Source organism: Bufo gargarizans, chromosome 6 (genome assembly GCF_014858855.1).
Source record: "Bufo gargarizans isolate SCDJY-AF-19 chromosome 6, ASM1485885v1, whole genome shotgun sequence".
Taxonomy (NCBI): domain Eukaryota; kingdom Metazoa; phylum Chordata; class Amphibia; order Anura; family Bufonidae; genus Bufo; species Bufo gargarizans.
The window spans coordinates 152,249,416-152,265,674 of NC_058085.1; the positions used below are offsets into that span (position 1 = coordinate 152,249,416).

General features: G+C 41.5%; 1 protein-coding gene across 3 annotated transcripts in view; it reads left to right on the plus strand.

Moving 5' to 3' along the window:
- The window catches only part of PALD1 (phosphatase domain containing paladin 1), a 319,104-nt gene that overhangs the window by 198,053 nt on the left and 104,792 nt on the right, over positions 1–16,259 (plus strand). For all 3 annotated transcript variants that reach the window (XM_044296577.1, XM_044296578.1, XM_044296579.1), the window contains 3 exons: positions 4,607–4,747; positions 6,187–6,258; positions 13,860–14,000. In XM_044296577.1, the coding sequence (XP_044152512.1) occupies positions 4,607–4,747; positions 6,187–6,258; positions 13,860–14,000 (354 nt within the window). The remainder of the gene's footprint in view (positions 1–4,606; positions 4,748–6,186; positions 6,259–13,859; positions 14,001–16,259) is intronic.

Sequence of the window (16,259 nt, forward strand, 5' to 3'; positions counted from 1 at the left end):
CCCCCCGCTATAGCTATATTCTTAAATGCCCCACTCTTAAAGGAATACGGACATGTCATTCCTATCGTTTAATCCTGCAGCGCCGGTGGCTTTGGTACGGAGAATCCACCTTGCTTCCCTCTGCAGGAGTAGCCGGTGACGATCCCCTCCCCTAGGGATGGGTCAGACCTGTTCCACTCCCGCAAAGGAAAGACAACGGGGATGACCGTCATGCGCGTCCCTGACATGATCGATCAGGCGGGGACATCCTCTACCTGAACGAATGGAATTCACATGCTCCCGTATCCGTTCAAAGAGCGGGCGAATGGTTTTACCGATGTAATACCTATTGCAAGGGCAAAACAACGGCATACACAACGTATGGCGTGCGACATGTTATAAAGTCCCGTACCGCATGCTGGACCCCTCCTATCAGCAGCCATTTACTGCACGTGTTTAATGCGCAAAAGGAGCAATGTCCACATTTATAATTGCCCTCAGTTTTTTAACGGTGAGCCATGTCTCCACCTTGGGTGTGCAGAATACACTGTTCACCAATTTGTCCTTGAGGGTTGCGCATTTTTTAAAAGTATCTCCCTTAAGAAGGTCCCAATTGTCATGTATTACACGCTTAATGATGTCTGCAGCTGGACTGTACTTAAAAGCAAAAGCGAAACGGGGTGGTTCAATGTTTCTATTCCTTTCCACCAGCAATGTGTTACGGTCAAGTGTGGCAGCCTTACGTAGGGCCTGGTACTTCGTACCAAAAATCCACAAGTCGCTGACCCGGCCCCCGGGCCGCCCCATAGTGGCCGGGATCGGGTCAGTGACGGAGCCACTGTCTGGATATGTGGATTGGCTCCTTAGGCCACTTCTTTTGGGGACCCCGACGTATCTCAAGGACACCGGGGACTTCCTCCGGGCACTCCAATACTTTGAGTGGCGGAGGGAGTTCCGCCTGGTGTCCTTGGACGTCGAGAGTCTCTATACCAGGATCCCGCATGACCTGGGACTCCGGGCTGTTAATACTGTTTTGAATAGAAGTGACAAAGACCCTATGTTCAAGGGCTTTGTTATGGATGCGCTTGACCTCCTCCTCACCAGCAATGTGTTCCAGTTTGACGGTCAATGGTACCGCCAGGTACTAGGTACCGCAATGGGCACGCCTGTGTCGTGCACGTTTGCGAACCTGTACCTGGCGGTATTTGAAGATACATATATATTCTCGGTGGGTAACCCCTTACGCTATGTGGACGACATTTTTCTGGTCTGGTCAGGCAGCGAGGAGTCGTGCCGCAATTTTGTGGAGCACCTTAACACGCACAACAGGATGAATATGCGATTCACCCTCAATTTTGGGGGTGAGTCGCTAGACTTTCTGGATGTGCGTGTGACAGTTAAGGATGGCGTATTACACACCACGGGCTTTCGCAAGCCCACTGCGACTAACTCGCTGCTTCACCAGACCAGTTATCATCCACCCTCAGTTAAGAAAGCCGTCCCATACGGACAATTCGTCCGGCTTAGGAGGATTAATGATACTGAGGAAGGCTTCCACAGGCAAGCTAATGAGCTAAGTCATCGACTCATGGATCGGGGTTACCCGCCGGGGGTAGTTTCGGCAGCCCTACGTAAGACCGTAACACATTGCTGGTGGAAAGGAATAGAAACATTGAACCACCCCGTTTCGCTTTTGCTTTTAAGTACAGTCCAGCTGCAGACATCATTAAGCGTGTAATACATGACAATTGGGACCTTCTTAAGGGAGATCCGGCCTTAAGTAACCTCTCCAGTCAGCGACCATTGGTTACTTTTAAAAAATGCGCAACCCTCAAGGACAAATTGGTGAACAGTGTATTGTGCACACCCAAGGTGGAGACATGGCTCACCAGTAAAAAACCTGAGGGCAATTATAAATGTGGACATTGCTCCTTTTGCGCATTAAACACGTGCAGTAAATGGCTGCTGATAGGAGGGGTCCAGCATGCGGTACGGGACTTTATAACATGTCGCACGCCATACGTTGTGTATGCCGTGTTTTGCCCTTGCAATAGGTATTACATCGGTAAAACCATTCGCCCGCTCTTTGAACGGATACGGGAGCATGTGAATTCCATTCGTTCAGGTAGAGGATGTCCCCGCCTTATCGAGCATGTCAGGGACACGCATGACGGTCATCCCCGTTGTCTTTCCTTTGCGGGAGTGGAACAGGTCTGACCCATCCCTAGGGGAGGGGATCGTCACCGGCTACTCCTGCAGAGGGAAGCAAGGTGGATTCTCCGTACCAAAGCCACCGGCGCTGCAGGATTAAACGATAGGAATGACATGTCCGTATTCCTTTAAGAGTGGGGCATTTAAGAATATAGCTATAGCGGGGGGCTTGTTGTGTCATAAATGGATCCCATGGCCCCTTTAGAGATTTACCCCTTCGGATTCTGTCCTCTCTACATCTGTGCTGTTTTAATTTAAAATTGCTGTCCATAGGAATGACTTCTGCCTGTACGACAAGTTACTGCTGCCGGAACTGTTAACCTAACTTTTGCTTTTCTGTTTATATTTTGGTATGTTCCTCCTTCCCCCTCTACCACATGGATATGTTTTTACGTCACTTACTGACGGCGCACAGCTGCTGCACATGATGCCGGCTGATGGGCGTCGCTTATATATGGCGTAGTATTGCGCCTTGACGATCAGCGGCCAGAAGAAGCGCAACACATTGCGCGAAACGGCCGTAGCCGCCATTCATCTGCAGGAGCGTGTCCGCCTCATAACCCCACCTGTTCGTCCGATGTTTAGGACTGAATAAAAAGACACAGATTCATATGCCTTTGGTGAGTGCCGCATACTTCTTTGACCCTCGCTACATTGTTACAATTGATACCTCCTTCCGTCTCTATGCTGAGCACCACATATGAAACAGATTAGCTACATTGCCGTTACTTTAGCCAGTACTAAGGACCGGAGCTCTTACCTGTCGCTTGCAGTGCCGCTGTGTTCTATTTCTGTCTATGTATTACTACATTTAATGTCACGGCATTTGAGAGGTCAAAAACCAGGAGCATGTGTTCTCACCCGTACATTAGCTCTTCCTAGCAAGGATCGGGGTAGCCAGAGTGTGTGTGCAGCATCCTCTGCATTCCTGAGTGATACGAGGCTGCCACACACTAGTTTCTATGGAGAACCTGCCTGAGACAGGGCTCCATAGGAACATAGGGTATTTCTCATAGGCTCCAATGCTAATGATTGCTAATGCTAATGATTGCTTGTTATAGTTCCCTATGGGAACTGCTAAAAAGTGTAAAAAGAAAAAAAGGTTTAAAAATATTATATATAAGAGAACCTGCATCACCCCCATTTCCCCAAAATGAACATAAAAATAAATTAACAATTACAAAAATATCAAGGGTATCACAAATAGTATTCAAATATAAAATTATTTATCTCATAGCAAATGGCAAAACGGAAACATTTTTACAATTGGCTGATTCACCATTTTTTGGTTGCTTCACCTACCACAAAAAATGGAATAAAAAGTAATCAAAAAGTCATACACGCCCCCAAAAATGGTATCAATGAAAAGTACGGTACTCAACTCTGTATACATAAAAAATAAAAAAGTTATGGGGTCAGAATATTGGGGATGCAAATAAATAATTTTACTGCATAGGAAACACTGTAAAAGCAAAACGTATGTTTTTTTATTTTTTATAATTCCACCCCATTTGGAATTTATTTTCTGCTTCCCACTACATTGTATGCAACCGTAAATGATGCCATTAGAAAGTGCAACTTGTCCCGCAGAAAGCAAGCCCTCATACAGTTATATATATAAAAAAATATAAAACATTTTTGCTTTGGGAAGGCTAGGAGTAAAAAATAAAAAACGAAAATCACCTGGTCTTGAAGGGGTTAATGATGTAAAGTAAAAAAATATATCTTATTGCATTGTGTTATGAGGGAAGTTAACCTAAAGGTATGAAATTGGATACGTTTGCTAATTACTGAAAATGCCTTCTTTGCAAGTTAGAGCAATACTTTAACAATGTATCATTATTAGCATTCTCACAGCAGTTGCCTCCAAAATCCATCAGTGGAATGCAGTATTTTGTTTCCTGCAGTCAATGTGTGATGACCGTGAATCCTCTGAAAACTTTCACTCTATGGGGCAGATTTACTAATGCTGTCTAATTTTTTTGATGGTGTAAATGTAGAATAGACACTCTGGCTGACGATGGATTATACATCTGGCACACCTTTAGACTGTCTAGTCTAGGTTTACACTGCCTATAATATTAGCTGGCTTACTTTACGCCAGAATCTTGTGCCAAAATTTTGGTGCCGTTTTTTGTGCACAATGTTGCTTCTCATGCACCTTTCTCATAGTTCACCCCTTTTATAAGCCACAGCCCTTGTCAGATGAGTGAATACCAATGTCTAAAACGCTTCATTAATGTAGTGCATAGTTTGTACGCCAGATTTTTGGTGCAAATTACACCAGAATTCTGGTTGGTTTTGATCAGTAAATCTCCCCCACTGTTTAGAACATTTGTGCATTTTTTTTGTAAAACCATTCATCTGTCTGTTGGACAGTACCTTGTAATGACTTTACATCTTTTCTGTCATGCAGGATTTTGACATGATTCTTAAGGCTATGAAGAACATTCTTGCTGAGGACTCTAATTCAGCTTTTGTATTCAACTGTCATGGGGGCAGAGGGAGGACTACGACTGCAATGGTCATTGCATTACTGACACTCTGGCACTTCAATGTACGTATTGAATCATTAATAAGCTCAAATCTTCTTGTAGGCTTTTGCAAACAAAGTCTGATTGGTAATTCGTTTTACGCTCATCCACTTCTATAATATTTTTTTGGGGGAAGTTCTAAGTATGACCATGAAAAATATAGAAAAATATATTGAACACAGTTAATGACATAGTTAAAGAGCATCTGCATTGTCCTTCTACAGTGGCAGCCCCCTAATCTTGGCTGTAGCCACCACCGCACAGATTTCAGCTCTGTTTTATTGGAAGATCTCCTCACTCTCGAACAATTTGTGCCAGTAGATTTGTCTCCCTATGATCAGAGCTAGCTCCAATTCCAGCCATTTGATCCCTTAGATACCACAATCAATAGCGACTGCAACATCTTAAGGGGCTAAAGGATTTGTCAGAGCCACAGTCCACACATAGTCATTGGCAGTCGCTGGTGCATTGTCGTGGCAGAGGATGCCTAAGTTAATCCAGACCCCCATGTCTTCCATGTTTTACACCCTGCTATAGGCAGGGTCTATTAAGATGATGAATCTTAAAGGGATTCTGTCATGAGATTTTACCCCTATAACCTAAACATATGCTCCTGTCCGGAGATATAATAAGAATCCTAAGCTGGCATTATTAAACTTCACTGTCGCTCTATTTTCACAAAAAACTGGTTTTTATAACCTGTCAATCACTCACTTAAGGTGCCCAAGGGGAGGTCCATTAATATAGGGTGCCCGGCTGCACCCCTCGCCGTTCGGTGCCCAGCGCCGCCTTCCTAGCTCAGCGCCGCCTCCGCAATCCTACCCGTCCCTCTGCCAGATCCCGCGCCTGCGCACTAGGCTCAGCCTGATGCGTCGCAGACTCTTGGCAGCGGCTTCGTTGAGCGAAGTGTGCATGCGCATCAGGCCGGCGCATGTGCACGTCGCTCAACATAGCCGATGCCAGGAGTCTGCAGCGCATCAGGCTGAGCCTAGTGCGCAGGCGCAGGATCTGGCTGAGGGACAGGTAGGATTGCAGAGGCGGCGCTGAGCCAGGAAGGCGGCGCTGGTCATCGGACGGCGAGGGGTGCGGCCGGGCACCCTATATTAATGGACCTCCCCTTGGGCACCTTAAGTGAGTGATTGACAGGTTATAAAAACCAGTTTTTTGTGCAAATAGAGCGACAGTGAAGTTTAATAATGCCAGCTTAGGATTCTTATTATATCTCCGGACATGAGCATATGTTTAGGTTATAGGGGTAAAATCTCATGACAGAATCCCTTTAAGATTCATCATCCATCTATATCTCCAGTTAAATGAGGATATGTCCACTTCATTTACTAGATTAGTTAATAAAATATAATGGTAGTTCAGAGAACGGAGCTGACTTAGTGTACATAATTGTGTAATAGTGATCCAGAGTGTGTGATGCCTTTCACAAAATTCCTCTCTATCTTTATTGCAGAGCATTCCTGAAATTAGTGAGGATGAAATTGTAAGTGTTCCAGATGCCAAATATACCAAAGGAGAATTTGAGGTAAGACAACTCTCAGTATTGGCTTTTCTAATGCTATTATGTGTATATAAGCTGTTGGGGCTGGCATGAGTGGGAGTTGGTTTCCTCGAATAGTGGTTATCATTATCACATTGGTGTTCATGTGGTATGTGAACATATTGCATTTTTTCTGTGTGTCATCCAAGTTCATTACTCATACCTACCTAGTAGTTATATTCTTTATTATTCCTAATTATTGTACAGGTTATAGGGGAGCCTTCTCTTTTTGATGTCCATATTGCTTGAAATAGAAGGACCACCACTTTAAAGAGGTTGTCTAATATTATATAAGTAGGGTCACCATCTGAGGCATTCAGAGAATAGTCAAATAAAGGGTCTTATTAGAATCTACCACCTTTTGTCACTTGCGGGTATCTTTTACTTCCTCTCACTTCAGGCATGAATTACCTTCCTCTGAGCTGTTCTGCTACCTCCAACTCAAGCATTTTATTTCCACGTTCCTTAAAAAATACTTCTTGTTCTTTACGGTAACCCCATTTGAAAGTTACTGCTTGGGATACACACATGCTAGAGTAGTTTTGCCTAACTCATTACTTCTACCCAGCTTTTCTGTGTCTCCAAATGGAAATCATATCTTGGCTCCACATTACTTGACAAGCAGGAGTACACAAAACATACTGTTGTTGGAGACCTCTTTTAAGGTTTAATATATGTGGTGTCTTGTCCCTACTAGTATAGCTTATGTCATTTCGGGGTATCATTCAAATAGTTTCATGTATTCAGTCACAGGCTGCCACATATGGAAAAGGCCATGTGAAGCCCTTTAAATAAAATGGTTGAAAAAATCTCCCTCGGACTCTAGGAAAATTACTTTCCCCTTGCTGCTAAATAAATGATTGTGCATAAAAGATAAATACTCTCAACCTTTGTGAAGTCTAGAGGCATATCAGCTGGTATGTGATCAATTAATAATTAACATCTATTTTGGCAGACCCCCCCCATGATAAATCCAAATTTGAACTTCGACTTCCCTAGGCCACCCAGTCATGCTTGACCACCTAGGGATCCTCAACAAAACCATTTTTTTTTCAGTATAAAACCTGAGATTTCTGCTACTATATATTGATCTTTTGCTCTAACTAATGGTTTCATGCCACCATGCTGAAATTGTTATTGTATTGTGAAGACGCAAAATTATAATAAAAATATTTATAAAAAAAAAGTTTCCATACAGAATTTATAATTGTTGGCCAAACCTAATGACCATATGCATGAGGATGTCAAATTTGTCCCCTAACTGCAGTAGAAAGTAGGGTTGGGTTGGGCATGTTGAGCATGCATGTGAATTTAGGGGGAGGTGTTTGCAGTGCTTGCATCCCCACATAATGCTTCTCTGGAAGAGAGACGTGTAAGCTAGTCTCCTTTCCTAAAAAAATAAAAATATAGGAACCCAACTCTTTCTTGGTAACTACCCTTTAGCACAGTTGAGTAAAGAAACTTTGCTTGGCTGCCTGAGAGGCCTTGGTTGTGGTACTATTTCTCCTTATGTAGGGCACTTAGTATGCATGAGGAGTATCGTAAGCCAGTCAACATTAGTATATCTTACATCTGCTGACATAAGATAAGCTTAAGAAATCAAATTTTAATATCTTTTCCAGAAACCCAGAGTAGCATTGCTAGGCTCTTTCTCCTTTCTCTCACTGATTATTCCAAAACAAATCGCAAACAATTTGGGTTTGTTTGAATCCGAGCTTTTTAAGAAAATTCAGGACAAATTCCAAACCAGTAGAATTGATTCGCTCATCCTTAAACTGTGGTGTATGGCACCTTTTAGCAGTAAAAGTCTACGTAGATTCTCAGCATCTGAATGTAAAGAAAAATATTCCCATTTGCTGATTGCAAACCAATCGCTTTAAAATGGTGAGGAATCGAAACCACAGTGTATATTAGAAAGTTGCGTAACTTATAAGTATTTAAAAGTTTAGGTTTTATTATTACAAAGCCTACTTTCTACTGCAGTTAGGGGACAAATTTGACATCCTCATGCTCATGGTCATTGGGTTTGGCCAACAATTACAGATTCTGTTTGGACACTTTTTTAATAAATATTTTTATTATGATTTAGCATTTTCACAACACAATAACAATAACACATGAACATCCATATACCGGATTACCATTTAGAAAACTTGTTGACAGTTTCCAGAAAGCAAGAGCAGATTCTGTTTCTAAATTTGGCCATATTTGTTAGAGGATCCTGACAATTTTAACAGTATCCACCTACAATGTAATGTGTCTTGATGGAAGAACAAGGGTCTTTTTCCACAAGACCTAAGCAGAAGTCTAGCAGCCATTTATCTCATTTTTTTCTCTAAAAAAAACCTGTAATGCATGGCCAAAGTGAACAGGCATGGGAGTTTAGTAGAACAGCTGTCGGCTAAACAATTCTTCATCCTACATGTACATGAAATGTAAATGAAAACCACAATTTATTTTTTATTTTTATAGCACCTTCATGTCCTGCAACACCTTGTATATGTATACACAAATGCCAAACTTTGTAGAAAGTCTGAAGAGGGATGCGAGCCCTTGAGTTTACATTAAGTAGAATGTGGGTGATACATCACTGTTGAACAGTCAATATTGAATGTGCCAGTTAGAAAATTATGTGTGATGGCAGTATCCGTGGTCTGGGACCTCTTCTGATTTCCAGAATAAAAGGTGTCTGCAATACTGATAAAAGGGTCTTCTGAGTGCAATGGCTCTGCAGCTTTTAGCATAGACATCTTTGGACCATTGGAATCTAATGAAATAATCAGTATAAAAGACCCACTGGGCTGAATGGTACACACTGGTAATCCAGTAATGTTGTTTAAATAAAGTTTTATGTTAAAAACATTTCTAAAGATTATTTTTTTTAATTACCCGTGTTATTACCTGTATTATAAAATCTTGAAATCTTACAGTTTTCACTGACTCCTTCAATATCTGTAAGTCAACAATCTCTCCCAGCTCCACCATACACATGCTTCTTGGCTGAGGGAGGAGGATAAGGAGGAGAGAGCCACTGCTAGATACCTCTAATACCGGCTTATCTCCGGGAAGAACAAAAACGATTAGTGTTAAATATTAAAGTTCCCAGTCTTTCTCTACTCCAACATCATCTGTTGGGGGAGACTTGTGAGCTCCCTATGGACATCAGATTGTCGGCTGGATCCTGGCAAAAATGGTGAGGTCAGCCAATGGCAGTCTAATGTGTATGGGGGCCTTAAAAGGGTTGTCCAGTTTTTAAATATTGATTTGCCTATTCTTAGGATAAGCCATCAATATCAGATTGGTACGAGTCCGTCTCCTGGTACCGCTGCTGATTAGCTGTTTGCAGTAGCTCCGGCGCCTGAAACAGACATTGAAACTACACAATTCCGTATACTGTGTATGTGCATAGCTGGTTGCTGTCATGGTGCTTCCAGTAAAGTAAATTAACAAATGGAAGTCAGAAAATAAAAACTGAATAGTAAAAAAGAATGTGTGTCAGTATCTAATATTAATTACCGTAGTTAAAAACATGGTGGATACATTCCCCTTACAGGAGAATGCACATCTTATAATGTACTGATATATCGGTAGGGTAAGATCTCTACAATCTCCGGTATCCCCACAGAGAATGTAGGGGCAGTTGGGCTGGTATGGCATTGTGTACCATTTCATTGTTTTCTACTTCAATTGGAATGCACTGCAGTTTCCCCAGCACATCGGGTGGTCGGGAACGGTACTGTGCAGAAAAAACTTAGAAGGGGAGGCAGTGCTAATCCAGCACTGCAAACCATTCATTCTCAGGATCATTGAGGTTCTCCAAGGTTGTAACCCCACCCTAATCAGGAGGTGATATATCTTAGTCATGAAATGCCGTCACTTTATAAGAGCGGACAACCGCTTATGCTAGAAATTGGTGTGGCTCCTTTCTCATAGACCTACAAATGACATCTCATCTCCTTAACCTATCAGAAGATGTGATTCAGGAGGTGGGTAATATAAAATATAACGCAGATAAAATGATAATGCAGATAAAATACAAAAAAAATCCTAGATAAAGTGTGCAATAACAAACCTTGGGATAGAGGGTGTAAAAAAAACCTACATTATACCTAAGTATCTATCCCAAATGAAGATACATAAATACACTGAAAAAGTGCACGGCGGCACCAGTAACCAATATGTCCTACCGGTACCACGAGACCGGATACGGATCCTTCACCACCGACTAAACTCCGATCGAGGCTTCTCCATACATGTAGAAAAATGAAGAAGTGATGTCAGGCAGTGATACACAATTGTGCGGGGTCCCTGTACAGGCCCTATGGCTGACTGACAAAAATGACCCTAATACTAGATGTAGGTAGCAGCTTAACCACAGGGCACTCGTCCTTACAAGGACGACCCCGCCCGGAACACTCCCGGGAGTGTTTTCTAGATTCTTTAGGGACATATAGCATATAGATTTTAAGGGACAGGTTCCGGACAGGGTCGTCCTTGTAAGGACGAGTGCCCTGTGGTTAGGCTGCTACCTACATCTAGTATTAGGGTCATTTTTGTCAGTCAGCCATAGGGCCTGTACAGGGACCCCGCACAATTGTGTATCACTGCCTGACATCACTTCTTCATTTTTCTACATGAATGGAGAAGCCTCGATCGGAGTTTAGTCGGTGGTGAAGGATCCGTATCCTGTCTCGTGGTACCGGTAGGACATATTGGTTACTGGTGCCGCCGTGCACTTTTTCAGTGTATTTATGTATCTTCATTTGGGATAGATACTTAGGTATAATTTAGGTTTTTTTTACACCCTCTATCCCAAGGTTTGTTATTGCACACTTTATCTAGGATTTTTTTTGTGTTTTATCTGCACTATCATTAAACGTTATATTTTATATTACCCACCTCCTGGATCATGCCTTTACTCTTGGTAATCCGGAGCGCAGTTCCACGACTGGTCTGACCTCCCTAATCAGTACTCATAGTTAATCACTATCGGAAGATGTATAAAAGTATAACCATCTCCATAAGCAGAACTCTAAGGAAGTACTCTTGGATCTAGCTGGCCTTTGACCAATACAATCTCAATGCAGTTAGGCATTGTATGATAAGACGGCTGAATTGTATACTACATGAAGGAGGATGATTTTTAGTTCTAAAAGTATGCTTTTTTACTGTTTGTTTTAAGAAAAAAGTAAGTAATACAATTTAAGCAGACTTGGTTAGTATGTCACGTCAAGTGACAAATGGCGGTCATGAACTCATTCATAATTGTTAAGCAAGGCATTACCTTATATTTTTTTTATGGGTTATTCTCATTCCTGCCAAACCTCTTCATGCCACCCACAAGGTGAAGAATGTGTGCTTGAGGCTTCCATGTCATCTTGCCGCAGGGTCTAATCCACAGCTTACAATCTTATGTTATTTAGCTTGATCCAATGCCAGGTACTATTTGTTGCTGTAGAATACTCCCACGTGGAGATGTGTGGCATGCCGCAGCAGGACCTCCCACAGACTCATTACAGGAAGTAGCAGTTAAACACACAAGATGTGCTTCACTTTTCTAGCTTATGTAAGGGAAATGGTGTCCACCAATATCCTCTGGGCTTCCCCCAATGTTTTCATTACAAGCCTGAAGTAGCTGTTACCAGCCTCCCAACCACTTGGTTCCATGACATATATGTGCCCTTGCATAGCTACAGGTACGGTATTTTGTGAAAAGATTTGATAAAATTGAACACACTCTTGCATAAGGTTTCCATTTGGCCTAAAGTTGAAGGTGGATACTCAACTTTTTGTTTTTGCTCCATTTAATTCCAACAGTTATTTTTAATTTATTGTGAGGGTATATGCTTACATTTTTATTCTTTTCCACATGAATGGTTAGGTAAAGTGCTTGCATAAAACATGATTTTCTGGCTTACCATATATATGCTACAAGTAAAAAATAAATAAAAATTAGAACCTGTGTCTAATGTGCCTATTAGATTTATTGAAAAATGATAGCTGCATCTGGTGTGTTTTTTATTTTTATTTTTAAGAAAATCTATTCTGGGTTCATAATAGCCTATATACCTCCAAAAAATAGTTGAGGCTAAAGTCAAGCACTTGAGTCAGGAAGAGAGTCAATTGTTATTATTACTATACTTTTATTCATATACAGATTGTCACCTATTAGTACAGGTCTCATTAGGGCTCACATTCTAAAATTTATCAGAGGAGACCCACGAAAACAGAACATATTGTCCTTTATTGGATCCAGTCCAGAACCCTAGCCGTGGAAAGTAGCAGTGCCAACCGCTGACCCATGGTGCTGCCCACATGGTCCAAGCTTTACAATAATTATCATGTAATTTTGCATTTTTTTTATTTTGCTATAACTTATCATACAATGTCACATAAATATATTGTCCACTAGCACAAAACATATATTTTAATACAATTCCCATAGCTTTACTCCACTCCCCTACCCCCCTCTCCATATTCAACCATTTAAAAAAAATGATCTTCATTTTCAGGTTGATGGACCAAACATGGGCAAGTATTGAAGCATTTCCATTGTACGCTGCAAGTTGTCTACTTAATAGCGACTGTGCGAGGGATTGCAGCTTTGTTCCACTCGTGAGAATGGGACGATGCTGCAGTACCTTGCAGAGGTACTACTAAGTGGATGGCATGCAGTGTTAATAATGAAGAGACTGCAGTGCTTGCCCAAGTGCCGAGGTCACTTCAAACATCTCATTAGCACACGTGCTGAGTTGGACCACCACGATTTGATATTGATGGCCTATCCTAAGAATAAGTCATCAATTTAGTGACCTCGAAAACCCCTTTACGCATATCATTGTCCCCCTTAGGCAGCTAATGTAACCTAGTTGTCTTGAGCTTCTGTGAATTTTGATACGGTCAGAAAGCATTTGTGTTTTTTAGTCGGTTGACAATGGCCACATATGCTGCTATATAGATGGCCTGGAACTCCAGGGATATCTCAGTGCATGCGTGTTCAATATCTTATCCCCATCTTCTTGAAATTAAACTGGTATTGTCAGACAAATTGGTATATTTTGTCAGGAAAGGGCTGTCATGAAACCATCCATGGTCACGTGACCATTTAAATGAGCCTGAAAAGACCCAATGTTAAACATCATAACCTTCCTGACTTTATCAGGTCCAGTTTGGTTTAAAAAATTCAACCCCATGGTGTTCTGTAGAATGTTGTTGTGTATGGTCATTATTGCACATTTATCACCACTAGAGGGAAACCATGTGCAGTTTTTACTTGCAGAGTTTTTGTTTTTTATTGGACTTGACGCTGATTCCATCTATGAGCATAAATTAATCATACAAATAATGGAAGTCTATTTAAGTGTAAGTAAATTGTACTATAAGCAATGTAAATTAGCCTGCTTACAAAAAGAAAATGAAATAATAAATGTGGGCTCCAGCCACCTTTTATAATGAGCATTCAGAAATTATTACTCTGGTGGGGCGTTTAGCGGAAGACAGATGGGTGATTCATTTGCTTCGCCCATTATAAATGAAGAAATTGTCCTGCAGTATTGACTGATTTATATGTGTAACTCATGTTTCAGGTAGTGATGAAGATTGTTCAGTTGCTGCCAGATGGACACAAAATGAAGAAAGAAGTTGATATGGCACTTGACACTGTTAGTGAAACCATGACTCCTATGCATTATCACTTACGAGAGATCATCATTTCCACTTACCGTCAGGTGAGTGATCATGTTTCCTTCTTAATACTTAGCACATATTCTTAAGATATGTATATGGTCTGGTTATTGTCTTAAGTTATTGGAATTGCTTTCCTTGGCTGCATAGTGATCGAGATGTACATCAGAGCTCTAGGGCAGAAATCTCATTCACCATGGTGTCTTTTTCCTTTCCAAATTATTTAGGGCAATCTGGAAGCCATTCATTGAATGCACTGGCCCACACTTATGAATGTGAGTGCACCTAGCCCTTGTCATGAACTGCGCCAAAATTTGGTGCAGTGTGGCGCATCTAGTTTAAAAAAAAAAAATCAACTGTGCCTTGTTCATCAAGGGGACATGCCTTTGTGGAAAAGGGGGGTGAAAGCAGACAATTCTAGTGTATAAGTCGCCAATAAATAGGTGGGGTAAAGTTAGACAGTGTCTATCCATGCACCAAATTTTTCATGAGCCACTGTGATAAATCTGGTCTTAAAGAGGTATACTCATCTGGGACATTAATGGCATATTGCTAGGATCGTGTCAGATAGATGTGAGTCTCATGTTCGGCACCTGCCCCATCTGCAGAACAGGGCCTCCAAAGTGAAGGAGAACACACCGTGCATGCTCAGCTTTCACTTGCTTTCCCTGCTATGAAACTTATGAAAATAGCCTAGTGAGCGTGCCTGGCTATTTTCAGAACTTCCATAGTGGTGAATGGAGAGCAAGCCACGTAAGCTCCACCACATCTCCATTGACCGTTATGGCACTGCCGAGCACTGGCTTCCATAGCGGTGAATAAAAAATGGACGCACTTGCATGGCTGCTTCCCCTTCACTTTGGGGCTCGGTTCTAGAGAGAAGAGCAGGTTCCAGAGGTGAGACCTGCACCTGTCTAATATTGATGGCAAATCCTAGCGATATGCCATAAATGTCCAAGATAGTTCATACTATTCATGACTAATTTTTGAGGAATCGGCAGAGAATTTAACTTAAGACTGCTATACACGTTCGATAGCTGTTGACCTAACGATTGTTCAGCGACAGCTATCTCTCCAATCTCCCTAACGGCTTCACCATACACGTTGAGCTAGGTCAAATGTGTCTATGTATGCTATGGGGAGAGTCACTGCCAGACAGTTCAGCCTGATCCTCATCTCCCCTGATGATATCTGTCAGGGGAGAATAAAAAGCTCTCCACACACATAAGTGTGATGTCCAAACCAGGCTTTCTTGGTGGGATCGGTTGACAAAAGTATAATGTTTATGGCCAGCTTAAGTCTTAACAGTCCTCCAATCTGTCCAGATCACTCCAGAAATTAACACGAGTGAATCCAAAGTAATCTGCTTCTTTTTTTATGTTATTCTCTAATATTTTCTTAAAACATAATTGAAAGGACAAGATTACTTTTTCAGCTAGTGACTACACATTATATGCCATATTAACTTCATTACCAAAATGATTTTTTTTTTATGTCTGTCAGGTAAATGGCGGTGTTCAATGCCACCAGAATATTAAAGGATTGTATAGACAGTAATATTGTACCAAATCTCTGCTGTTAGTAATCCTAAGTATGTATTGGCCTCCAGCAAGTAGAGTGCTGGATAATGGGGAGGAATTTAAACCAGGAAAGTATCTAGTCTTACAATAAAATGCTATGCTATATTCTATATAGGAACATAGATTGGTGTGGACAACTTCTGTAATAGTTGTGGATTTTCCCTGCTCACTGATATGATATGGATCAGCATCTTCAGCTACTCCCAAATATAGCACCAATACCTATTCTGCATAGGATGTACTCATACAATAGTGCAGGGCAGCTGTCCTTCCACTCCATCAGCAGAATACAGTATTCTATAAATGGAGAGGGCAGGGGGGCAATCGCAATGTGCTGCTCTCTCCATTCTCAGCATACAGGTGATGTAAATGATGTATACATTACCTCTTAGCTCACTCATCTGTCTTCACACTGTTGTGGCGTATGCCTGTATCAAAGGGACCTAATGAATTAAAATTTGAGTAATGCTTTTGGTGTTCTTAAATAGATCAGGCTGTCATCTAGGCATGTCTTCAGTAAGGTCTCTGTGTGGTTGACATGAGGAGGAAAGACAGTGGGTAGGTCTTGCGTAAAAATTAGACCTCCTATGAAGTCTGTCAACTAATGACTTTCCATCGGTTACGGAAACTCCGACTGAATGAGTTGTCTCGTATTTATTACGCTTCCACATGGAAAGTTTCTGAAAAAACAAATATCTGAGAAGAAAACGTGTTAACCAGATT